This window comes from Oryctolagus cuniculus, chromosome 20 (assembly GCF_051225735.1).
Source record: "Oryctolagus cuniculus isolate XC-2025 breed Fujian yellow rabbit chromosome 20, ASM5122573v1, whole genome shotgun sequence".
Taxonomy (NCBI): domain Eukaryota; kingdom Metazoa; phylum Chordata; class Mammalia; order Lagomorpha; family Leporidae; genus Oryctolagus; species Oryctolagus cuniculus.
Window position 1 is genome coordinate 31,422,530 of NC_142886.1, and position 27,068 is coordinate 31,449,597.

Consider the following 27,068-nt stretch of genomic DNA (forward strand, 5'->3'; position numbering starts at 1 on the left):
TGGCCGCCGCGGCCGGCGCACCGCAATGATCCAATGGCAGGAGCCAGGTACTTATCCTGGTCTCCCATGGCTTGCAGGGCCCAAGCACTTGGGCCATCCTCCACTGCACTCCCTGGCCACAGCAGAGATCTGGCCTAGAAGAGGGGCAACCGGGACAGAATCCGGCGCCCCGACCGGGACTAGAACCCGGTGTGCTGGCGCCACTAGGCGGAGGATTAGCCTAGTGAGCTGCGCGCCGGTCGTAAGTGCTTCTGAACCAGCAATAGATGGTCTCTCTCCACCTGTCTGTCTCTCTTGCTCTGTATTTACTTTTCAAATAAAATGAAAACAAATAAAAATCAACAATAAAATCCTCAGAGTCCCTGGCATTAAAAAATCTTGCTCTTAAATTGCTCTTCATTGCGTTGTTACTGTGCCAACATATCTTATTGGTGTGGATGTCAGTGTGCTAATAAATATATACCAGCTACCTGCTTGATTCCATGGTCTGTGCAAGATTTTGCAAAACTGACATTTTTTGGTGAAAAATTCCAGCTCTGGAATTGGTCAGAGTCAAAACTGGATACGGGTTTTCTGACTGCTCACTATGTGACCATGGATGAATCATGCAAACTTTCCCAACCTCATTTGTAAAATTAGGAAATAAGAGTTCCAGCATCACATGGCTATTGTAAATATTGAATGACATAATACATATGGGCATTTAGCACAGTGCCTAGCCCGTCAATACTAGTCAATATACTTCACAAATAATATTTTACTTCTCTGGTAAATTATAAACTATAAAAGGTTTTATATACTCACATTGAATTCTTTTTAGCATCCATGTATTACGAAATACTATTTTCTTGATGATGAAAAATACTTAAATATAAATACTAAGTATGCTCTAGACATTCTGCCAACCATTTTAGGTGTATTATTTAACCATAATTTAACACTAAAAAAATACCTCTACAAAGCAGAGATTATAGTTTCCATTACTTGTGTAAGAAAAGCATAAGTGCAGAAAGGCTAAGTATATTTTCTTTGGTCACATGCTTACTAAAGAATAGGGCTACAATTTTTACTATAAATTTCTGACTCAAAAATCCTTACTGAGACCCAAAACGTTGCTTCTGGCTGTGGCAGGCTAGTTTACATCCCTTCGACCAGGTCTGAGAATAACTAGAGGAGCTGGATTTTTTTTTTTTTTTTAACACAGGCAGAGTGGACAGTGAGAGAGAAAGAGACAGAGAGAAAGGTCTTCCTTTTGCCGTTGGTTCACCCTCCAACAGCCGTCGCGGCCAGCGCGCTGCGGCCAGCACACCGCGCCTATCCGAAGGCAGGAGCCAGGTGCTTCTCCTGGTCTCCCATGGGGTGTGGGACCCAAGGACTTGGGCCATCCTCCACTGCACTCCCTGGCCACAGCAGAGAGCTGGCCTGGAAGAGGGGCAACCGGGACAGGATCCAGCACCCCGACCGGGACTAGAACCCGGTGTGCTGGCGCCGCTAGGCAGAGGATTAGCCTATTGAGCCATAGCGCTGGCTGGATTTTTAAAATGTGTTTAGAGATGTTGTAATGTATTTCCATGCAAATAGGACTTGAGGAGACATAAGAAATCCCCAAAACAGTGTGTTTTCCCCTGATGTATTTGCTGAATTTTAAGCAACACCTCAGAGAGTAAGAAACTAACCTGGGTCTTAAGCAGCCTCATAGAGCTAAAGAACTAAAAATTAAGAGTTCAGTGACAACTGACCATGGTGATCCCTAATAAACATCAGAAGCAGGAGCTCTGAAGAACTTCTTCCTAGAAGGATGAGATACTTGGGAATAGATCAGCCTTCATAAAGCCTAAAACCCAGCCTTGCATCGCTAAAAGATAACCAGGCACACAGAAACACAGAAATTTATGGGGAAAAATCACAAAAGCAAACAACAGAAAATGAACCACCAAAGATTTAGATATTGGAGTTAGAAGACATAGACTTTAAAATAACTTTAATTAGTAGGTTAAAAAATTTACATGATGAGAGATAATTTCTGAATAGAACTGGAAACTACTTCAAAAGAATTGGAGACTCTAGAACTTTACAGGTCAATAATAAAAATAAAAATGTAAATGTGTAAGTTTAACATCTGGTTAGACATAGCTCAAAGCCAAATTAGTATACTGGAAGATATGTTTATTGCAGCTCAATTCACAATAGCTAAGACCTGGAACCAACCTAAATACCCATCAACAGTAGACTGGATAAAGAAATTATGGAACATGTACTCTATAGAATACTATACAGCAGTAAAAAAAATAAAAAAGGAGGAATCTGGAAAACATCATGCTGAGTGAAATCAGCCAGTCCCAAAGGGACAAATATCATATGTTCTCCCTGATCAGTGACAACTGACCGAGCACCAAAAAGAAAACCTGTTGAAGTGAAATGGACACTATGAGAAACAGTGACTTGATCAGCCCTTGTCCTGACTGTTGATGTACAATTTAATACTTTATCCCTTATAGTATTTTTTTGTCCTACATAATACTATTGGTTGAACTCTGTAATTAACACACAATTATTCTTAGGTGTTTAAATTTAACTGAAAAGTGATCTCTGTTAAATCTAAGAGTGTGAATAAGAGAGGGAGGAGATATACAATTTGGGACATGCTCAATTGGACTTGCTCCAAACAGTAGAGTTAGAAACGTGCCAGGGGATTCCAATTCAATCCCATCAAGGTGGCATGTACCATTGCCATTTCACTAGTCCAAGTGATCAATTTCAGTTCACAATTGATCATACTGATAGGTCTAAGAGTCAAAAAGATCACATAAACAAAACTAGTGTCTGCTAATACTAACTGATAGAATTAAGAAGGAGAGAACGATCCAACATGGGAAGTGGGATACACAGCAGACTCATAGAATGGCAGATGTCCTAAACAGCACTCTGGCCTCAGAATCAGCCCTTAAGGCATTCGGATCTGGCTGAAGAGCCCATGAGAGTATTTTAGGCATGGAAAGCCAAGACACTCTGGCAAAAAAATAAATAAATAAATAAAAGACCTAAATGAAAGATCTCTGCGAGTGAGATCCCAGTAGAAAGAGCAGGCCATCAAAGAAGGAGGTACCTTTCTCTGAAGGGAGGAGAGAACTTCCACTTTGACTATGACCTTGTCTAAATAAGATCAAAGTCGGCGAACTCAAAAGGCTTCCATAGCCTTGGCAACTCATGACAAGAGCCTAGGGAGATTACTGATGCCATAAACAAGAGTGTCAAATTGTTAAGTCAACAACAGGAGTCACTGTGTACTTACTCCTCATGTAGGATCTCTGTCCTTAACGTGTTGTACAATGTGAATTAACACTATAACTAGAACTCAAACAGTATTTTACACTTTGTGTTTCTGTGTGGGTACAAACTGTTGAAATTTTTACTTAACTTACACTAAATTGATCTTTTGTATATAAAGATAATTGAAAATGAATCTTGATGTGAATAGAATGGGAGAGGGAGCAGGAGATGGGAGGATTGCGGGTGGGAGGGAAGTTATGCGGGAAGCCATTGTAATTCATAAACTGGACTTTGGAAATTTACATTTATTAAATAAAAGTTTAAAAAAAAAAAGGAAATGTTCATCCAGCTCTTTGCTATGGCCTGGAAAAGCAGTGGAGAATGGCCCAAGTCCTTGGGCCCCTGCACGCACATGGGAGACTGGGAGGAGGTGTCTGGCTTCTGGCTTTGGATTGGCACAGCTCCGGCTGTTGCAGCCATTTGGGGAGTGAACCAGTGGAGGGAAGACCCTTCTGTCTCTCCCTCTTACTGTCTGTAACTCTACCTCTCAAATGAAAAAAATAAAATAAAATCTTTAAAAAAAAAAAAAAAAAAGGAGGGGCCGGAACCATGGCTCACTTGGTTAATCCTCTGCCTGCGGTGCCAGCATCCCATATGTGTGCCAGGTTCTAGTCCCAGTTGCTCCTCTTCCAGTCCAGCTCTCTGCTGTGGCCCAGGAAGGCAGTGGATGATGGCCCAAGTGCTTGGGCCCCTGCACCTGCATGGGAGACCAGGAAGAAGCACCTGGCTCCTGATTTCGGATTGGCGCAGCGCCGGTCATAGCGGCCTTTTGGGGGGTGAACCAATGGAAGGAAAACCTCTCTCTCTCTCTCTCTCTCTTACTTACTCTACCTGTCAAATAAATTTAAAAAAAAAAATGAAATGTTCAATATCTTTAAGTCATCATCACAGAAATACTTCAAACCTCAAAAGATTTGAAGAAAACTGCTGGATCAAGGCACATCACAGCAAAATGCTAAAAGCCAAAAAATAAAAATAAAATTGTCTAATTAAGGAAATAATTAGGACCTCACTTTATGGCAGTAACAGTATTCACCTTTGTAGTTTGCAAAGTAATTTTTGCATAAGTAATATTATCTCCTACAATGCCAGTGTAGACACAACAGTGAATCAAAGGTCAGAACTGTTTAACAGACCAACATGGGCAGATGCTCCAAGAGCTTATGGGTATGATCAAAGGGAAACCCCTCTGCACACACAGGAAGCACAAGCTCTCATGCAGTTTCATTTATATAAAAGCATAGATAAAAATCTAAAGAAACATTCTTTTTAATGTCATACTCATCTGATCTATAGTTTGTTGCTCTTAAACACTGCTTTCCTATATCATTGGGACCCAACTGCATCTAAACTTTATCAGCCACTGGAATATAAATGTAATTTATAAAAGAAAACAAAGAATAAGATGTAAGAATGGCAAATTTGTCATCACTGTTCTTAAGAATAAACTGTGTCATATGTGCAAAAATAATACAAAAAAGATAAAAAGAAAATCATAAAAAAGCAAGAGGAAAAAATACATAATGCTTTCAAATACAAAATAGGATGACTGATAGCTGGTATTTCAACATAAATGATGAGATGCATAAAAATGGAAAAATATCTGCAGAGCAAAACAAAAAATAAAAATAGTAAATGTCTGTCTACTCAATAAAAATATTTTTAATTGAAAATGAAAATATTTCAAGCAAACAAGAATTTGAGAGATTTCACTACCATTAGGCACATAGGAAAGCAATTGCCAACGGGAAATATTAAGACAAATGGAAAAGGATCATCTGAAGCAGCACATTTCACACAGGAGGATGGAAAAGCAACCGCAGGTGAATCTATAGGTGAATGTAAATGAATCTTGACATACTCCAAAATAATACATTCTAAAACATAAAACAAAATAAAATATTACAGCATTTGAAATAGATGCGATCCTCGCTCTGCCTCATGGTGTGGGAATCATAAAACTACTCAAACTGAACACATGCAAAGCAATCTTACTAATCAATGAGAAAAATTATGTTTTGTGACTTTTAAAATTTTTGTCAAGATATTAAAATTTCTCTATCATCAGTTATAAGTGTATAAGGAAGAATAATAAAGTAAGACTAATATTTATTTAGTGCACTATAATTTTAAGTCTTAAAACTATTTAAAGTGTTTTACTGTTTTGTAAAAATTTATAGAGTAGTTTGAGCGATGCTTCCCATTTTTATCTTCATTGTGTAACTTAGAATTATCTTCTGCAGTGAGCATTTGGCCTAGTGGTGAAGACACTGGTTAGGACAACTACATCCCATATCAGAGTACCTGCATTCAGTTCCTAGCTCAGGCCCTTAACTCCAGCTTCTTGCAAAGGCAGAAACTGGGAGGTGGTGGTGATGGCTCAAACGATTGGGTTCCTGCTATCCCTGTGAGAGATCTGGACTGCATCCCCTGCCTCAGCCCAGCCCAACTCTTAGAAGTATTTGGGGAGGGAGCCAGCGTATGGGAGCTCTCTCTTTATCTCTCTACCTTTCAAATAAATAAATGATTCTTTTTAAAGAGTATCTTCTCAATATCTTCACAAATTGTCACACTTCTTTCTAGACCTGGACCAGCTCCCATCATTTTATTCTTTGCTCTTTCAATGTCATAAAATATTTCCAAGAGTTCCTTTAATATAATTTATTTGTTTGCCAGCATCATTACTTTCGGGACATCTTCCACCATTTCTTCACAACCACTTTTCTCAGTGAGACCATTCATTTCACAGAAATGAAGGCCTTGCACCAGGGAAGGCAGTGGACAATGGCCCAAGTCCTTGAGCCACTGCTACCTGCTTGGGAGGCCCAGATGGAGCTCCCAGATGGCTTGGTCCTGGCCCAACCCTGGCCAATGCAGGCATTTGGGGAGTGAATAAGCAGTCAGAAGATATATCTCATCTCTCTCCCTCTCTCCCTCTCTCCTCTCTCCCACTCTCTCCCTCTCTCTCCCTCTCTCTCCCTCTATCTCCATCTCTCTCTCCATCTCTCTCTCTCTCTCTCTCTCTCTCTCTCTCTCTCTCTCTCCATCTCTCTCTCTCTATGGCTGTGCCTTTCAAATAAACAAACAAATCTAGGAAGGAAAGAAAAAGAAAGGCCTTGATGGGAATAATAGCACTGCCAATGTTGTAAATGCAGTCAAGATATTCATGATATCTTGAGAAAACTGAGCAAAATGATATGAAAATTAATATAAAGACTGGAATAGAGAAAAATTAATAGAACGAGGACACAGATGGAAGCTTAATGGTATAACGTGTTTTTTAAAGAACAGAATAGAACAAAGTGTGAATAAAAACATTCAAAGCTATGTCGAAAAGCTCCTGAAGGGCTGGCACTGTGATGTAGCGGATAAGGCCTCCACTTGCTGTGCAGGCCCATGTAGCCAATGGTTCGTTTTCTTGCTGCTCCACTTTCTATCCAGCTCCCTGCTAATGGCCTGGGAAAGCAGCAGAAGATGGCCCAAGTGATTGAGCTCCTGCTACCCTCAGGAGAGACCTGGAAGAAGCTCCTGGCTGCTGACTCTGGCCTGGCCCAATGCTGGTGTTTGTGACCTTCTGGGGAGTGAACCAGTCGGTGGAAAATCTCTGTCTCTCCCTTTTTTCTCTGTAACTCTGATTTTCAAATAAACAAATAAATCATTTTTTAAAAAGCCTGAAAGAAGATTTGAACCAATAGAATTAAAGGACACACTGTATTTAATAATACTTATTGGGGCCGGCACTGTGGCATAGCAGATAAAGCCGCCACTTGCAGCACCATATGGGTGCTGGTTTGAGTCCCGGCTCCTCCACTTCTGATCTGGCTCTCTGCTATGGCCTGGGAAAGCAGTAGAAGATGGCCTAAGTCCTCAACTGCAGCCATCTGGAAAGTGAATCAGCGGATGGAAGATCTCTCTATCTCTCTCTCTCTCTCTCTCTGCCTCTGCCTCTGCCTTGCTGTAATTCTGCTTTTCAAAGAAATAAATAAATCTTTAAAAAACACGTATGCTGAATCCACTAAGTACATCAAAGAAAATTAACTCCAGAGTATCTAAAGGGAGTGGGACATATAGATCTTATCTGAAGAGTAAAAAAGAATCAAGCTAGCTTCAAATGCCTCCACATTCAGTCCTAGGAATAAGGAAACTGTGACCTTAACTTATAAAAAATATTGTATCCAACGTTTTCAGAGTACATATTCTGTTTCAATGATGTGTAGAACATTCAGTAAACTTGACCATAAATTGGTCCATAAAAGCAAGTCTCATTAGCTTTCAAGAAATTAAAATCAAGTTCTCTGACCAGCAAATAATTTGACTTCTAAAAGGCTCTGATGTCTAAATAACCTTGTGATTTCAAAGAAGAGATCACAATACAGAAAAATGCAAAATGATAGCAAAAATATGACATATCAACCCCTGTAGGATACAGTTAAAGTCATGCTCAGGGGGAAAGTGTAGCCTTAAAAAGACATCTGTTATTGCCCCTCTTCCAGGCCAGCTCTCTGCTGTGGCCAGGGAGTGCAGTGGAGGATGGCCCAAGTGCTTGGGCCCTGCACCCGCATGGGAGACCAGGAGAAGCACCTGGCTCCTGGCTTCAGATCAGCGCAGTGTGCTGGCCGCAGCGCGCCGGCCGCGGCGGCGGCCATTGGAGGGTGAACCAACGGCAAAAGAAGACCTTTCTCTCTGTCTCTCTCTCTCACTGTCCACTCTGCTTGTCAAAAAATAATAAAAAAATAAAGGAAATCTGAGTTACATAATTTACATATTCTTCTTAAGTTATTTGAGAACATTAAACTGAAACCAAAGGAAGTAAGTTAATACTGGGTTCCAACAACAGCCAACAAACTTCAAAACCAAATCTTCTAACTCCAGATGTAATGTTTATTTATCAAATCATTTTCTGCCCCTCTTGCCACATTGTAAAAGCATTTAATTTGCAATAAACCCCTCTATAAATCCTATTGATCTTGAAAACAACTATTTTATTTTTATTGTATTTTTTCCTCATAAAGATCCCAGCTGTTATTTATAACTTCCCTTATGTTGATTCTTCTCTCTCCCATGCAAAAACAATAGCTTCCTAGAGCAAAGGAAACTATTAAATACTATAATTAGAAACAAGGCGTGGGGCCGGCGCTGTGGCACAGCGGATTAACGCCCTGGCCTGAAGCGCCAGCATCCCATATGGTCGCCAGTTCGAGACCAGGCTGCTCCACTTCCTATCCAGCTCTCTGCTGTGGCCTGGGAAAGCAGTACAAGATGGCCCAAGTCCTTGGGCCCCTGCACCTGCGTGGGAGACCCGGAAGAAACTCCTGGCTCCTGGCTTCGGATCGACACAGTGCCAGCCATTGTGGCTAATTGGGGAGTGAACCATTGGATGGAAGACCTCTCTCTCTCGCTCTCTCTCTCTGCCTCTCCTCTCTCTGTTTAACTCTGCCTTTCAAAGGAATAAATAAATCTTTAAAAAAAAAAGAAAGAAACAAGGCATTTTCAAATGGATTTTTGAAATAATTTCTTTTATGTATTTGTGGTGTGAGATCTGATATCAGAAAATAAGAGAATAATGAATCTTGAATTCTTCAACATTTCCTAATGCATATCTGGCATTATATCTGCAAGTGGTTTTGGTGAGCAAAAAAAGAAAAGGGAAGATTTGGAGATACATGCCACGCAAATGTTTGAAGCTTTTATTTATAATAATTTATTAAGCAGTTATTGTAAACAAAGCATCATGCTACTTGCATGAGAGAAACAGAGCTGAAAAATCATTCTCCACAAGGATTAATGAATGAATATAAGACATGAAACCAACTATCGGTGTTAGAACGATTCGTTTATCCATGGACCACATAGTACTATCAACCACTCTTTCCTAGGATTCGTAGAACTAACAGTTTTTCACCATGTTTGGATTTGCTCCAAGACTAGATACTCAACAAAGAACACATATTTCATTTTTTAAACTTTTATTTAGTAAATATAAATTTTTGAAGTACAGTTTATGGATTACAATGGCATTCCCCCCCCACATAACTTCCCTCCCACCTGCACCCCTCCCATCTCCTGCTCCCTCTCCCATTCCATTCACATCAAGATTCATTTTCAATTAACTTTACATACAGAAGATCAATTTGGTATATATTAAGTGAAGATTTCATCAGTTTGCACCCACACAGAAACACAAAGTGTAAAATACTGTTTGAGTTCTAGTTATAGTGTTAATTCACATTGTACAACACGTTAAGGACAGAGCTCCTACATGAGGAGTAAGTACACAGTGACTCCTGTTGTTGACTTAACAATTTGACACTCTTGTTTATGGCATCAGTAATCTCCCTAGGCTCTTGTCATGAGTTGCCAAAGCTATGGAAGCCTTTTGAGTTTGCTGACTTTGATCTTATTTAGACAAGGTCATAGTCAAAGTGGAAGTTCTCTCCTCCCTTCAGAGAAAGGTACCTCCTTCTTTGATGGCCTGCTCTTTCTACTGGGATCTCACTCGCAGAGATCTTTCATTTAGGTCTTTTACTTATTTATTTATTTTTTTGCCAGAGTGTCTTGGCTTTCCATGCCTGAAATACTCTCATGGGCTCTTCAGCCAGATCCGAATGCCTTAAGGGCTGATTCTGAGGCCAGAGTGCTATTTAGGATATCTGCCATTCTATGAGTCTGCTGTGTATCCCGCTTCCCATGTTGGATCGTTCTCTCCCTTTTTTATTCTATCAGTTAGTATTAACAGACACTAGTCTTGCTGGTGTGATCCCTTTGACTCTTAGACCTATCAGTATGATCAATTGTGAGCTGAAATTGATCACTTGGACTAGTACCAATGCCATCTCACTAGAACACATATTTCAAATGTCAGTGCACATTGCCAGCATTTATTGAAAAGCCTCAATGAGACCAACAGTAAAAGAACATAATGTTTTCCTGTTTGTAAGTGTCTTTCCTTTGGCAGCTGCCCTCCCCTTGACTCTTTTTGGATCTTGAGAGTTTGTAAATAGGAGGTTGAACTAGGAACATTCATGTTGCTGTCCCCACTACTGATCATCCCCGCCAGTGGCTGCTCAGCCTTTTCCTGCTGAAGTTCCGTCTGTGCCTTCTGATATGGCTTCCCAATTCAGGTTTAGATTTTGCTCTGTAATATGAAGAGGAGTGGTAGAACAGAAGTACTAAAATTGTTTCTGTTAGTGTCCTATAGCTGTCATTCAAAAATAAATTTCCCAGTCAGGAGCTAGCATTTAGCCTAGTGGTTAAGAAGCTAGGTTAAATAACTGTATCCCATATTAGAGTGCCTGGGTTTAATCCCCAGCTCCAGCTCCTCACTCCAGCTTTCTGCTATTGCAGACCCTGGGAGGCAGCATTGATGGCTCAAATGGTTGGGTTCCTCCCAACCACATGGGAGACCTGACTTGAGATCCTGGCTCCTAGCTTCACACCCCAGGCTGTTGTGTGCATTTTTGGAGTCACCCAATTTGTGGGATATCCATCTATCCTTATCTCTATCTCTATCTCTCTCTCAAATAATGTTTTCAAGAAATTCATGCATTCAATGAATACAGTATGTTAAACTTATGGGCATGGCATCTTACAACACTCTTTGCAAGACTTATAATAGTAGAATAGTCTATTCTCTTCCCTTGGCACCAATTACACCATAATTCTGATTGTCCTACCTCTCTGGTTTTTCTCATTACTCTTTGCTGGCCTATCTTACTTCCATAGTTCTAATTGTTAGAATTCCATATACTCCAATCATGTGTTCTCTTCTAGTCATCCTATATCCTCTATCCATGTGAGCTTACTCAACAAATTAATATTCAGTCATGTGTCACATAACAGTTTTTAAATGATGGACCACATATACAATGGTGGTCCCATAAAATAATGCTGCCTAGTGACAATGCAGCTATGTTAGTTTGTGTAAGTGCACTCCATGCTAGATTCACACAATGACAATATGCACACAAACATCTCTCAGAATGTTTCCCTATCGTTAAATGATGCACAGCTGTATCTAATTCAGGTTTGTCTTAGTGTTAGACCATATGGATCACATTTTAAATTTCCAAAACACAGATATTGATTGTCCTGAAGTCTACTACTCCTTTAGTCTTTGCTGAGCCTGTAAAATGGCAGTTGCATTCATCTGGAGGTAAATCCAAATATTGATGGTGTCCCTGTCTCCCCTTTACTTATGACTGGCTTCCAGCTTTCACCATGTCCTACCCAGACTGATTTTTCTTGGAAAAAATACAAAGTCCCTAACATGAACTTCAAGGCCCCAGACTTCAGCTGGGCCTCACCCACTTCTGTATACTCATCTTGCTCCATTTTTGCACACATTTTTGTACACCTCTTTGCTTTAATTCCTTGAAAGCCCAAGATCTTCCTCAACTCAGGGCCTCAACATGCTTTTGCATTGTCTAGAAAGTTCTTCTATTTTTTTTTGTCTAATTTACTGATTATTTTTTTCAAGGTAAATATTATTTACACAGACTCATACCTTTGACCCCCACCTCTGCATCTAAATTTGATGCCCATTTTAGTCTATCATTGACTTCCTTGTTTGATAATAATAAAAGTTTCCATAAGACAGTGTGTTTTATGTGACTCTCACTGAGAAAAAAACTGTGAGGAAACTATCATACTAAGTCCAGAAAAATGGAAAAATTCTATATATTTTGAAAGTGCATTTTAAAAATAATGAATTAGAAGAGGCTGGTTGGAATTAATGAACACTCTGATCAGTAACACATTTAGTATAAGCGTGTACACTCACACACACATGTATGTTTAACTACCCTAAATGAGCACTTACTGTGTCCTAAGCACAATGCTAAATTCCCAAAATATATTCACTCAATTCTCACAATTCTCTGAAGTAGCCTCTTTTACAGTTAAAAAGAAAAATTGGAATTCAATAACTATGTTTTTATATCTAAAGCACATGTCATGCAAACTTCACATAATTGGACCTTGGTTTTATATCCAGCCTTAAATCCCTTACAACAAATATCTCTAGTCAAGATACGTAGTCCATTATATTTATCCTTATTCTCCCATAAGCGATGAGTTCTTTTTCTTGGGCCACTTAGCAATCCTGATCAAAGAGCAGCCACAGAAGCACATCTTCTTGGATCCTCCAGATTGTTTCAGACACCAGCTGAATCCTATCCAATCACCCCAGTAATTGCTATATAGAACAGAAGAACTGCCTACCTAAGCATTGTCTGAAATTTTGATCCACAAAATTATGCACTGTAATAAAAGGTTTGTTATTTTAGTAAATTAGTTTGGCGTAATTTATTATGCAACCCTAGATAACTGGAAGAGGGGGCAACTATAGATCATTAAACAACAATCAGTAAAAACATGGAAGATGGGCCGGCACTGTGGCACAGCAGGTTAAGCTGCCATCTGCTGTGCTGACAGCCATATGAGTGCTGGTTCGAATCCCAGCTGCTCTGCTTCTGATCCAGCTCCCTGCTAACGGCCTGGGAAAGCAGTGGAAGATGGTCCAAGTGCTCAGGCCCCTGCACCCATATGGGAGACCAAGAAGAAGTCCCTGGCTCTTGGCTTTGCCCCCGCTGTTGCAGCCATTTGGGAAGTGAACCAGTGGACGAAAGATGTCTTTGTCTCTATGTCTCTCTTCTCTCTCTCTCTTCAACTCTGACTTTCAAATAAATAAGTAAATCTAAAAAAAAAAAAAAAAGACATGGAAGATTTGTAAGAGAAAATTACAAGAATGACAGATTACCTGTTATCAAGAGTCCTAAAGGGGTACAAATCAATGTACATGTGATAAAGATTCATGCCTGTAAAATGATGAAGTAATGGACACCTCATCTTCTACTTCATTTTCCCAATATGCTGTTGGCTGTTGGTATTGTTTCTCCTATGAACAACTGCCGATTTCTGAATGCCTTCTGTAGTCCAGTGTGCTGCTGAAAGTGCTGCATACACACATCCCACTTAATCTCATGAAGCCTCAGCCTTTCCTATGTCAGATGAAGATGGTCACACACAGCTTGCCGGGCCCTTGCCCAGGTTTTCTCAGCTAAGCAATTTCAGAGTCAGAAATTGCATACCCAGATATCTGCCTCCAAAACCATCTAAACATCTAAACATAAAAAATATCTGTAATTAAAAGCTGAAATAAAGAAAATCTTAACTCAAAGGGATGTTTTTATTTTTGTGTAGTTTCTTTTTTAATCAGAGGTAAACAGAAATTTTACAACTGAGCAGGTCAAATGGCAGATAGTGTGTTAAGATTGAAATGATTGGGGCCGGCACTGTGGCATAGTAGGTTAAGCCTCCACCTCCATCACCAGCATCCCATATGGTTGCCAGTTTGAGTCTCAGCTGCTCCATTTCTGCTCCAGCTCCCTGCAAATGCACCTGGGAAAGCAGTGGAGGATGGTCCAAGTCCTTGGGTTCCTGCACCCATGTGCGAGACCCAGAAGTTCTTGGCTACTGGCTTCATATTGGCCAAGCTCCAACCATTCTGGCCATTTGGGGAGTAAACCAGCAGATGGAAGACCTTTTTCTCTGTCTCTCCTTCCCTCTGTCTATAACTGTGCCTCTCAAATAAATAAATCTTTAAAAAAAAAAAAGACTTAACTGATTGGCCAAGTTAATAATTAAGTAGATTCACCGAAGCTTTCAAGATCACTAATCTTAGTACTGATTATTAAATAATCATGAAAATAGCTGTTGGCATCTGCTAGGCAATAAAAACGATCATTTTTATGAAGTTCCATTTCTAGTAGAAAATCTGTTGATGAATTTGAATTTCCCTCAGTCTGCTTCAAAAGTCTCAGTAACTTCTCCTTGAATTAATATCTATTATTTTCAATATTTTTTTTCACAGGCAGAGTTAGACAGTGAGAGAGAGAGAAAGGTCTTCCTTCCATTTGTTCATCCCCAAATGGCTGCTATGGCCGGCACGCTACACCAATCTGAAGCTAGGAGCCAGGTGCTTCTTCCTGGTCTCCCATGGGGTGCAGGGCCCAAGCACTTGGGCCATCCTCCACTGCACTCCCTGGCCACAGCAGAGAGCTGGATTGGAAGAGGAGCAACCGGGACAGAATCCGGCACCCCAACCAGGACTAGAACCCAGGCTGCAACTAAGCCCACCAATGCTGTAACCATTCATGTATGATGCTTATGAACCTATAAATATTGTCAGAATCCTGGAGTGGATGCCCAGTCTTGGGAAGTGATTCCTCTGGGCCTGTCAACAATAAATTGTTTCTACTGATCCTCCACTGAGCCTCTGGTGCCTGTTTCAACTAAGGGAATTTCTCCAATCCAGCTTTCTGTAATGCCACGTGGGAGCAGGGACCCAAGGACTTGGGCCATCTTCTGCTGTTTTTCTAGGCACATTAGCGGGGAGCTGGATTGGAAGTGGACAGCTGGGACTCAAACTGGCGCACACATGGGATGTGTCACAGGCAGTGGCTTAACCCTGCTGCACCACAGCACTGGCCCTATGGCAAGGATTTTTTTTTTTTTTTTTTTTTTGAGAGAGGTAGAGTTACAGAGAGTGAGAGAGACAGAGAGAAAGGTCTTCCTTCCGTTGGTTCACCCCCCCAAATGGCCACTACGGCCGGCACTGCGCCGATCCGAAGCCAGGAGCCAGGTGCTTCCTCCTGGTCTCCCATGCGGGTGCAGGGGCCCAAGCACTTGGGCCAGCCTCCACTGCCTTCCTGGGCCACAGCAAAGAGCTGGCCTGGAAGAGGAGCAACCGGGACAGAATCTGACACCCATATGGGATGCCAACACTGCAGGTGGAGGATTAACCTAGTGAGCCACAGTACGGACCCCGCAAGGATTTTAAAGTGAGGGATTCTATGAGCTGTAAATTGTTGTTCTTGGCTGAAACATTGATGGCCGTTCTTCCCAGAAGTTCTTGTCATAAACAATGTTGTGTGTGTGGGCAAGTTTCCTTGATAATAAGGTTATGTTAATAAAGACAATGAACTAGTAAGTTTTTACTGCTATAGATAGTGGGCTGTGTGTGTCGGGTGAAGCAGGAGTGGATGGTTTGTATTCTCAGTTTATTCCTTGCTCTCTCCCAAGGTTTCTTTCCTAGTCAGCATCCTCATTTGAAATACCTAACCTAGTGAGAGGTTTTTTTTGTTTTATGTTAGATTTCATAGAAACTTTGCAACACCTTCAACCCCAAGTCCTTGATGTCTGCTCCAGTTTTCACAACAATAAAGCCATTATTTATAGAACTCTCAACTGTATAAAAGCCATACAAAAAACTCTTACGGATATTATATAATCCTCAAAAGAGCTCAAAGAATGAGATGCCTTTATTGTCTGTGTTTACAGATGAGAAAAATATGACCCACGAGGTAGGTCAAAGATGTTGTCCAAACTCACAGAGCCAGAAGTGGCAGAGCCGAGATTCTGTTGCAAACGCATCTGACCATTCAGCAATAAAAGAAGCAAACCATTGACACACACTACAGTGTGAATAAATCTCACATTGTGCTGAATGAAGTGAGGCAGACAAGCAAAGACTACCTAGCACCTGATTCCACTTATGTGAAATGCCTAGGTAAAGCTAATTCACAGAGCTGGAAAACAGGTCATTATTTCTAGGACTGAGCGAAGGAGTGGGATTTACTGGAAATAAGACTGTGGTCACCTTTGTCAGGATGGAAATGTTCTGAAGCTTGAATGTGATAATGCTTGCACAGTTCTGTACACTTAAGAAAATATCACTGAACTATATACTTACAGGGCATAAATTTTATAGAATATAAATTCTCCTTCCAGAAAACTGTTCTTTCTATTTTTTTTTTTTTACAGGCAGAGTTAGACAGAGAGAGACAGAGAAAAAGGTCTTCTTTCCATTGGTTCACCCCCCCAAATGGTTGCTATGGCCAGTGCACTGCACCGATCCAAAGCCAGGAGCCAGGTCCTCCTGGTCTCCCATGATGCGGGTGCAGGGCCCAAGGACCTGGGCCATCCTCCACTGCCTTCCCAGGCCACAGCAGAGAGCTGGACTGGAAGAGGAGCAACCAGGACAGAACCCGGTGCCCTGACTGGGACTAGAACCCAGAGGGCCAGCGCCACAGGTGGAGGATTAGCTTAGTGAGCCATGGCGCCAGCTGAAAACTATTCTTAAATAATTTCAAGAAGTCAGATTCTAAGTTTGCTAATTGGCACCATCAGTAACTGGGCCCATACTCCTAGAGGCATCAAGCCCCAGTCCGCTCCATAAGCTGAGAGGCTGCAAGTCTTACTTGGTTCCTTTATACTCTTCATAGAGGCATTGGCTGCATCTTTAAGCTCTTTCAGCCAGTGTATACATATTGAATACATTCATTTTACCAGTGAGAGCCTATTTCCAAAAGTCACTAATGTAACTAATGCTAACTATGCATTCTTTTCTTTTCTTTTTTTTAAGTTTGACAGAGAGAGGAGCAGACAGAGATAGTCAATTTGCTGGTTCACTCCCCAATTGCCACAACTGTTGGGGCTGAGCCATGCCAAAGGCAGGAGCCAGGAACTCAATCTGGGTCTCCCATATGAGTGACTGAGACCCAATTAGCTGAGCCATTACCTGTTGCCTCTCAGGGTGTGCATTCTCAGGAAACAGGAAACAGGAGCACAGTGCAGGTTTGAACCCAGACACTCTGCTAGGGGATGTGGGGATCCCAAGTGGAGTTGTAACCACTGTGCCAAACGCCTGCCCCAAGTGTGCATTGTTGATTAGCACTATATAAACCCAAGTATGTAAGTTACAGACATGACATCGGGCTGTATATGTTGGAGACTCTCAGATTACTAACACTCCAAAATAATGCCCAGTGACTGTGATGACTCACTTCTCCCACTGCATCTGCAACAGCAGTGTCACAACCTCTCTGCCCCTCTTGCAATGCTTGCATCCATTGTGTAATCCACCCAACCTCCCCTGCCAGTGCACACGCTCTCAGCAAGGACACTTGCTATGGTTCGAATAACTAAGATATTTGTCCTCAACTCCTCATAAAACCACTAAATGGGAAAAGAAAACCTTCGAAACACAGTGGAGAGAAAGATAGCCCAGAAACCCAAATGGGCTGAAACCAAGCCAATGAAGGGTGAGGGCTGAATAGCCATGGTGTCCTCTAAGGACCCAGGAGTAGCTCACTACTGACCCCAGCAACAGCGGGCCCCATGGCACCATGAAAATCCATATGCTTCTCCTGGGCACTTGCGAAGCCTGCTTTATGTTGTTTGGTCTTTTGTAAGAACAGAAATGGATGTCTCGCGATAACTGTGTTCCTTGTAACTTTACAGAGAAATTCGGAATACCAGAAGCTTAACTTACATAGACCCTGATGCCCTAAAAGAACTCCCCCTCCTAAAGTTCCTGTAAGTATCAACTCCTCTTCCCTCTCCCCGCCCCCCCCCTTTTTGAGAACTTCAATGCCGTCGGCTGCTTAGAATCTCCCTAGGCTAATGTGACCCATGGTTATTTAATTGTGTATGGCCTGGGTCAAATCCTAGCTTGTGACTTACTCCCCACCCATTCTTGTTGTGCGAGGTATGAAGGGAAATGGCCCACATTTTTAAAATCTATTCAGTAGTCAGTACATACAGCTGGGACCAGAGAACTTCTCTAAGAGACATGCAAGGAAGCTTCAAGAAGTTTGTGAGAAGTGGACTAAACTAAAAGAATATAATATATAGTTAATACTGTATATACAGTCATCAAATGTAGTGACCATAAACAAAACAAAACTCCAAGAGTCAAAGAATGAATTTTGTTTGGAAATGAGTATCATAACAATATTAGAGTAGTTGTTCATAGCGAAAACATAAAAATCCATAAAAGGTAAAATCCAATTTCTTAGGGGTGCAAGGACAAAGGGTGACACTTTACTACTTTGATCTGGCAACACCTTATGAGCTGATTGTAAACTGCATAAAAGCAAGGACCACAACATGTTTGTTCTCTGTTGCATTTTCACCTGGCACATAACAGGATGATATGAATGTTTTCAGTGGATGCGTGTTAAGACATCAGGCCCTCTCAACATTAGCTGAAAGAATCCTCTGTCTTGCTAATATACATCAGAAAAATTAGAAAACAAAGACAGTAAGAAGAAAAAAATAAAAACAAACCTCAATCCCAATATTGGGAAATAATCACTATTAACATTTCAGTTCACTTCCATCCATGCCTTTAACATAAAACTGCATATTTATAGATGTCTTACAAGTCATTCAGGACAAATAGAAGTTATCCAGGAAGAGAAAGGGGTGGGATAGAAGAGAAATAAAATTATATAGAAAAGAATGATAAAGTGATATGGAGCCACATAGCTCATTTAGAGGACTAAAAATTGTCCCATGTTGAGGTTGTAGGACTGGGAGATAACAGGAGAATAGATGAGGATACTGGTGAGCTATGTAATTGAAAGGATGTCCTGGAAGTAAGAAAACTTATGGGATAAGGCACGGCTCCTCTTTGTGATTTTGAGTTCCAAACCCATCAATAGGTCTTTAATATGAGATCCCCTCCTGTGTGCATGGGGAACACCCAGGGTGCTAAGATGTTGTCCTTGCTTTCAAGGAGCTTGGAATTTATTTGGGGAGATGCTATACATAAAATGCAAAAGTCTCTCTCCTACAGAATCATGGAAAATGAAAAACAAAAAGCATATACAGAGTTTAGGGGTTCAGGAAATTAGAGGGAAAAAAATGACAAGGACTTGTTCAGTGTTTTGGGGAATATAGAAGTTCTCAGGGCAGCAGTTAAGACACCCACATTCCAAATCCAAGTACTTCGGTTTGATCCCAGCCTCCTGCCCCCGATTCCAGTTTCCTGCTGGTGCAGACTCTGAGAGGTAGCAGTAAAGGCTCAAGCGGTTGGGTTCCTGCCGCCCCCCCCACCCCCAGGAAGCCTGAATTCAGTTTCCAGCTTCAGGCTTTGGTCCCCAAGCACCACTGAGGGCATCTGAGGAGTGAGCCGGTGAGTAGGAGCACGTGCTCTCTCTCTCCCTCTCACATTTTAAAAAGTATTATAATTAAAAAAAAAAAATCTCTGGTGCAAGTTCCTTTAATCTCTCATTCCCAGCCTTTTATGGCCCCCATTTAACTTTTTGGCCTTTCTTCCCCACCCCCCCAAAGAACACCTAATGCAATTAGTTTTTTTTTTTTTTCTTGCTGCTGTATTTCAAATATATATTGTGAAATCTGACATCTCTCCTTTGTTATTTAGAAGTTCCATTTGCTCATTTTGAGACTTCTGGGTCCTGCTCTCTCTTCAAATCCTATGACTCCTCCTTCTTGAAAGAGTCAAATCTGAATTTACCTTAGAAGGTACATCAATTGAACTAGAGTTTTTTCCTACTAGAAGACTTTCCCTAAAGATTTACTGGACAGTTTCTGGGTCTCACTCTATGCCATGCCAAGCCTCTCAAAAAATATTTCTGCTTCCACTACCTATAATCTGTTAGCTGCAACAAACGTTAAACCAACTAAATCTGGGAAGCATAGGGGCCTGAGGTCTTTTGTATTTGTGTTGTTACAGGCATGGCTTTTAATCTTAGCATTTTTCCCCAGATGACACAAACTTTGGAAGGTAAAGACATTCTCTGTGATTGATTTCCTTACTGTTCAGGACATAAGTTTTTAAATATCACTGCTGCAGTGGTACTCCTAAGTCACTACTTAATAAAATCATTTGTGAACAATAATAGAATTTGGGGTTGGCTAACACTATCTTCCTATTCCCTCTTCCTCTTATCTCTCTGAAAAACACACATGCATAATGTCCTCCTGTTAAAACACATGAAAGAAACCTGTCCACTTGATTCAGTCCCCACAAGTGTTCTGTGCACAGCAGATGCGCGGCTGCAGTGGGCTAGATGAAATCAGTGTGCCTTCAGAGAACAGCATCTCATCACAGGTTAGAACTTGACCAGTCACTCTGAAATTTAGTGGAAGAGTTAAGATTTGACTCAAGACTGATCTCAGAACCCATGCTTCCAGATACTGTGTTATTCTACTTCCTAAGTGTTGATTTTAATCTAAATTGTCATTTTTTTTCTTTGTTCATGTCATTTAGTGGCATTTTCAATACTGGACTTAGAATATTTCCTGACCTGACCAAGGTTTATTCTACTGATGTATTCTTTATACTGTAAGTATGCACACATGCAATGTTTGGTCATATTTTGTTTGTCACTGACAAGAGCTAGGGTGCAGCACGGGGCTTGGTTCGTGGAGGAAGCAGTGATCCTGGGACTGCACTGATGGGTGAAATAGAGCAGGACTGAGAAGTGGCCCCTGCCTGTCATGCTTTGGGGCACTGGTGACTCTCACAAGAAGTGTACAGGCGGAGTTACAGGCGTAGGGAAATCTGGATGCAGTGGACTCAGAGAGAATTAGAACAGAATTAGCAAGAGTGATGATAACCAAGTTTATTGAGAAATTTCACATTAAAAATGACTAGAAAATGCCCCAATAGTTGGAAGGCTGCAGATGAAAATATTTTGTTGTTAAAGGAAACAGACTATGAAATGTTTGCTTGCTTATGGGGTTGATTGAATAGAAGGAAAATTTAATGATGATGATGTTTGTTTTTCTGATAGTTTTAAATAGCTTTTCAAAGAGTCCACACGCATCATGTTTGCTGCACTCAAATGCCTCATAATATATAAAAGGAAGTCACTGTTTGCCCATTTGACAAATAAGGAAACTGAGGGATAGAAAACCCATGTTAGTTTGTCTGAGTAGAGTCCTAAGGAACAGTCAGGAATGGTGCTCAAACAACCTCCCATGAGGGTCAGGCATCTGGCCTAGCATTTAAGAAACCACATCCCAGACCACAGTGCTTGAGTCAGAGTCCCAGTGCTGCTCCCAAGACTCTAGCTTCCTACCACTGCACAGTCTGTGAGGCAGCACCGATGGTCCAAGTAACTGGGTCTCTGCAGCCCATGTGGGAACCCTGGATTCCTGACTCCCAGCTTCAGCCTAGCCAAGGCCCAACTGCTGCAGACATTTAAAGAGAGAATGAGGGGACGGAAGCACTCACTCTTGCGCTTTCTCTCTGCTTCTCACATAAACATATAAAAGGAAAACTACTTCCTTTAACTTATGGTTGGTGACCATGTGCTCTTTTCCAAAACCTGTGACATGGGTCAATTGTCTTAGCTAATTGTACAGGAAGAACACATGCAGAGAGAATTGAACAGGTTCAGTTTGCACTACAGAGATAGCAAAATGTAGAGAGGTGGCTTTTAAAATCTAAAGTTTTTCTAGAAAAAAATACGATCATGTTCTTTGCTGCAGAACAATCCAAAGTATAAGGAATCTTCCAGAAGCTAGACTGGTGGAGAAAGTTTCTCCAAGAGCATCTGCCAGGCAGAATTCTGCAGACTGAGAACATTGTAGAAAACTCACGAAATAAAATCTCTGGATCAATTTCTCCTGACTCTTCCAGGCACATCGGAAACTGTACTTGATGGGTGCAGTCAGAGATTCCAGGGAAGTCTGTGAGCTCCACCTACTTCCCCTAAGATAAGGATGAAGTCAAGGGCCTCAGTCCACAACCAAAGCTGGCTCACTACTGCACACCTGGGGCACTAAGTTTATCTCCACATAGGACAGCTCTCCCTACCTCACCAGATCTCTGAGTCACCAGTGCTTAAGGAGAGTCAATAAAACTTGAAAGAAAATTATATTAAGCTGTATATGTCAGGTTACTTAAGTGCATATGTGTGACAAGAGCCCAGCAGTAGAAGAAAGCATTATTTCATCAAGTATTTTTTCTGGTTCTTTTTTGTCCTTTCTTACAGTGAAATCACAGACAACCCTTACATGACTTCAATCCCTGAAAATGCCTTTCAGGGACTGTGCAATGAAACCTTGACGCTGTGAGTATTACCAGTTCCACTCCTGCCAACAAATTCACTTCACCTGGAGCCATTGTCGTATTTTTACAGGCCATCCAAGAATCATACCATAATATGTGCACCATAGTGTTCAAAGGCTGTCACATAAGTAAGAGTAGTGCCTGCAAGCGGCCTGTTTGGCCTTAGAGACTCTAGAGCCTCTGTAGCAACTGCGCTTCTTTGCCATTGTAAGACAACAGCAGCCACAGACAACACATAAACTAATGAGCATGCCGGCGTTGCAAAAAATGTTATTTACAAAAACAGGCAGTGGACCAGATTTGGTAATATTCTGCATTCAAGTATGTCCATTCTGCAGAGGAAGAACCTGTAGAACAAATTTAAATGATTTCCCCGAGGCCACTGAGTTTGAAAATGGTGACACGAAGGGGTTTTCATATTCTGCATTCATACGTTTGCTCAGTAATATTTAAGCTCCTATAAGGCGGTATTGAACAGAAAACACAGTTCAGCAATACATCACTGTTTTTCCAGAGATTCATTGAATTCTACCTCTAGCTATTCAAGGTTGATGTTTAATCAGAAATATTCACAGATGTTCTCATGGGGAAAATAATATAAGTAAAAAAGGTAAGTTGATTTTCCAAGTTGTTAGAGGATTCCGTGCATTGTATTAGTTACAAAGTTGAGCTGGGACTAGCTCTGATGGCTCCTTTCTGCTTGTAGCACCACTGTCCAAGTCTGAGACTGATGCATTTTTTGCCTTGATTGTCACCCCAGCTCCCTTTCATTGGTCCCACTGTAGTCCAGGGGTTCTTTTTCAATTACAAATCTGATTGAACTGCTTCCTAGCAAAACTAGCCCAATTCTCCACTTAACTCTTCTAGTAAGTTGTTTTCCAAGCCACTCCAAGTCTATCAATTTGAGTCATATGAAGTTGTCCCAACTCCAGGGACACAGTGGATAATCAGCTAATCCTTCTCCTCACAATATGAGGACAGCTCTCTTGATAATATGAGGAATTCCTTCTTGGTCTTTATCTCTTTTGTTAGCATAGAAAAGACATGGGATTGTCCCCAAATCCCAAGGCCATTTACTTTCTCTGTAAGGGTTTCCCTTGTTAGAGTTAGTAGCCATCATAAGTAAATTCCTGTATTCTCAACTTCTTTGCAGAATGTTACTTTCATCTCTTGGCACTTTTTCCCCTTAAGGATCCCATAATCCAAGCAGCCCTCCTAATTAAAAGCTGCTCATTGTCCCTCACCTAACTGGGGCCTACTTGGTAACCGCTAGGGAAGGGAACCTCCTATTGACTGAACTGTAGAGGTGGCAATGGCATAGGTTATCTTTCATCCCATCTTTTCAGATGATTATTTCTACATTTCTGCAAAAGTCCTTGCTTCTTTGAAGCTCATTTTCATGAAAAGGAACATGTCTAACAGCACCGTTTGCCCCCAGATTCCTGGTAGGCTAGAGCTTTATTCAAAGTTTGTATCCCTTTTTCTTACTTCTCTACTTTCCCTTCTCAAAACCTACTTGTTCATTAACAGTTTTCGTTCAATCTCTGAAATGTAACTCAAAGAATATTTCTAATATCCAGGACTCTCAATAAAGTTTGGGAAAAAAAAAAAAAAAGATGTAATCCTCATAAAGGAGTTCCAGTTCAGAAAAATATTGACTTACCCATCCGAACTTTCTCAGCCTCTGTGGCTGTGTCCCTGCGATATTGCGATCTGCACCAAGGACACCTTCAAAGCTGGGATGAAACTGTGTAATTACTTAATACAAAACAACAACAACAAAGCCATCTGATTATTTCTCAGTTATTCCCAATTATATAGATTAAATACAAGCTTTGGGATATTCTATTTAATGTGTTCTTCACTGCTTTAAATCTGCAGTTATTTTATCCTGGTAGCAACCTTTAGGTGAGGTAAGATACTCTTATGCCATTTTTAGAGACAAAGAAACTGAAGATAAAAGAGATGGAGAAATTCTCAAGATTGCCCAGCCATTAAGTGGCAAGTCAGGTCTAATTCCAAATTTGGCATCTTGTTGGTGCTTCTCCAGGCGTTACTAGAGTTCACATGTGGTAGATAATCATTTTTAATCTTCCTCTACACTTGCCATTAGGAGTTCCCAGCAGCTGTGGCTGACTGTTGGTCATGTCTGTCTTCTTTATCTCTATACCAATAACCACGAGGAGTCCCCATGCATCTCCATGGAGCCCAGCATTTCTACTCCTGGGGTGCCATCTGTGCAGAAAGGGGCTGAGCTTTTGGTGGGTGAGAAGAATTGTAAAGAGGTCAGCAAATCCGATTCCCACCAGCTCTAGATCAATGTGTTTTTAGCAAGTCACTTCCGTGCCTCTGTAACTTTACTAGGAAATAGAAGTGAAATATTTTATGCCAGCCCCCTGGAATCATCAGATGAATGAAATAGGTTGAGAAACACAGAAACAAGTTAAAACAATAAAATTTCCACACAAAAAAAATACCCTATCTACTTTCTTGTATTCTTCTATCAAATTTGATTTGCTTTATTCCATAACCATTAAGTATTTAATCAATGGTAAGTCTTCAGGATCAAAAGATAAAATACCAGTGGGAAATTACATTTCAAGTAGAAAAAGAGAAAATTTATGTATTCAGAGGAATGTCTTCCAAAATGTTCACTTTAAGAAGCTGCAATTACTCCTCTTCTGTTAACACTGAGCTATTACTTGGAATCCCTTCCCCAGCATGTATGTAGAGCGTTGTTCTAAAATGCTTGGTTCCTCAAAGTAAATGCACTTCTGAGGAAAAACTTAGTCTCCAGCAGCGAAGCCTGGAGAACAGGCTTTCAAACTGGGAAATATTTTTCGTCCCACAAAAAAGGCAGATTGTAAAATTCTCTCCTGGGGTACGTGTATGGGACCTGAAAAACATCATGCAGACTTGTGACACTTAAGAAATGAAGCCGAACCGTTCAGAAAAAGGGTCAGCATCACCCCTCCCAGGATGCTGATTTCTCCCCTTCTCTATTGATTGCAGGAAACTGTACAACAACGGCTTTACATCAATCCAAGGACATGCCTTCAATGGGACAAAGCTGGATGCTGTGTAAGTTCACGGTAGCCAAGGAAACTGCCATCCCTCCTCCCCACTCCACCCTGAGGAGAACCATCCAGGGTGTCAGGATCCTGCTGAGAGGTAGATTCTATCAGAGCAAGCCTCAACGAGACTTAGGAATAACACTGAGAAACTCGGGGAGTGCTAGCAGTAGTGGATACTTTCACTGGTTCCAGTTATAAACCCCAAAACTTTCATCCTCAATAAAACAGAACCATGGTGTCACCTTTAGTTATCCTGTAGGGGTGTATTTGTGAATATACCACATGAGTGAAGTAAAAGGGTGTATTTAAGCCCCAAATTTTTTAAAACATAAGCTTTCTCCTTTAGTCTTTTCTGTCATTTTATCAAGGAGGATGTCAATTTATGTTTGATTCACACAGAAATGCTGAAAAATCCTATCCAGCTCTAAAAATAAGCAATGCACAAGACAACTCAAACAGCAAACAGACTTTATATTTGACAACACTTCTTGAACATTTCTTTAACAACTGTTTTTTTAATTCCAGATGTTCTATTTTTCCCCGAATTAGCCTGCTCATGTTGAATTATTTTTAACTATTTTTATTTACTTATTTAAAAGGGAGAGAGCAAGAGCAAGAGAGACACACAGAAATAGAGAGCTGCCCTCAACTGGTTCACACCCCAAATATTCACAACTAAGCCAGGCTGAAGCCAGGAGCCAGGAACTCAACTCAGTTCTCCCACGAGAGTACCAGGGACCCAAGTACTTGAGTCATTGCCTGCTGCCTCCCAGGGGACGCACTAGTAGGAAGCTGGAATTGGGCGTAGAGCCAGGACTCAGACCTATGGACTCTGATATGGGAGGTGGGCATCCTAACTAGTGTCATAACCACTACACCAAACATTCCACCCTGCCGGCCATTTTTAATGCAGTTACAGGGAAACTCTGAAGACTCAGTAGAGTACATGAATGCCTGCACATCAAATTTATTTGCAGAATTGGAGAGCCTCTCCTTCATTTTAACTTTATTGTACTTACACAATCATTCATTTACTTTTTTTATTATTTTTTTTTTGACAGGCAGAGTGGACAGTGAGAGAGAGAGACAGAGAGAAAGGTCTTCCTTTGCCCTTGGTTCACCCTCCAATGGCCACCGCGGCCGGCGCACCGTGCTGATCCGAAGGCAGGAGCCAGGTGCTTCTCCTGGTCTCCCATGGGGTGCAGGGCCCAAGCACCTGGGCCATCCTCCACTGCACTCCCTGGCCACAGCAGAGAGCTGGCCTGGAAGAGGGGCAACCGGGACAGAATCCAGTGCCCCGACCAGGACTAGAACCTGGTGTGCCGGCGCCGCTAGGCGGAGGATTAGCCTAGTGAGCCGCGGCGCCAGCCCATTTACTTTTAAACATATTTATTGAACACTTACAATGTGTCAGGCACTGTGCAGTACTCACTGGAAACAGAAAGATGAACAAAAACAATGTTTTCCCTGCCCATGCTAGACATATGTTAAAGTGAGGTCAGCTCAAGGCCACTGGTATCAAGGATCAAAGCATAGTAAGGAAAATGTACCCAATCTGAAATATACGTCTCAGAAAATAAATGACTGCTAATTATCCAGTAATACTGGCTTCCTTGTTTGGAGATAAAAATATGATTTTCTGTAAATTTGTCCCATGGGTTTTTTTTTTAATTAGTTAGCACTTGATTTAAACATTACAGGACTGCCACTCAATATTTTCCTCTTTGATTCTACTCCTCCTAAAAAGTCTAACACTTAGGGAAATGACTGTTCTTATT

General features: G+C 41.2%; 1 protein-coding gene across 1 annotated transcript in view; it reads left to right on the forward strand.

Moving 5' to 3' along the window:
* Positions 1-27,068, forward strand: part of TSHR (thyroid stimulating hormone receptor) — a 163,989-nt gene that overhangs the window by 87,040 nt on the left and 49,881 nt on the right. Inside the window, exons 5-8 of the mRNA XM_002719619.6 lie at positions 17,632-17,706; positions 20,408-20,482; positions 22,140-22,217; positions 25,229-25,297. Of these exons, the coding sequence (XP_002719665.4) occupies positions 17,632-17,706; positions 20,408-20,482; positions 22,140-22,217; positions 25,229-25,297 (297 nt within the window). The remainder of the gene's footprint in view (positions 1-17,631; positions 17,707-20,407; positions 20,483-22,139; positions 22,218-25,228; positions 25,298-27,068) is intronic.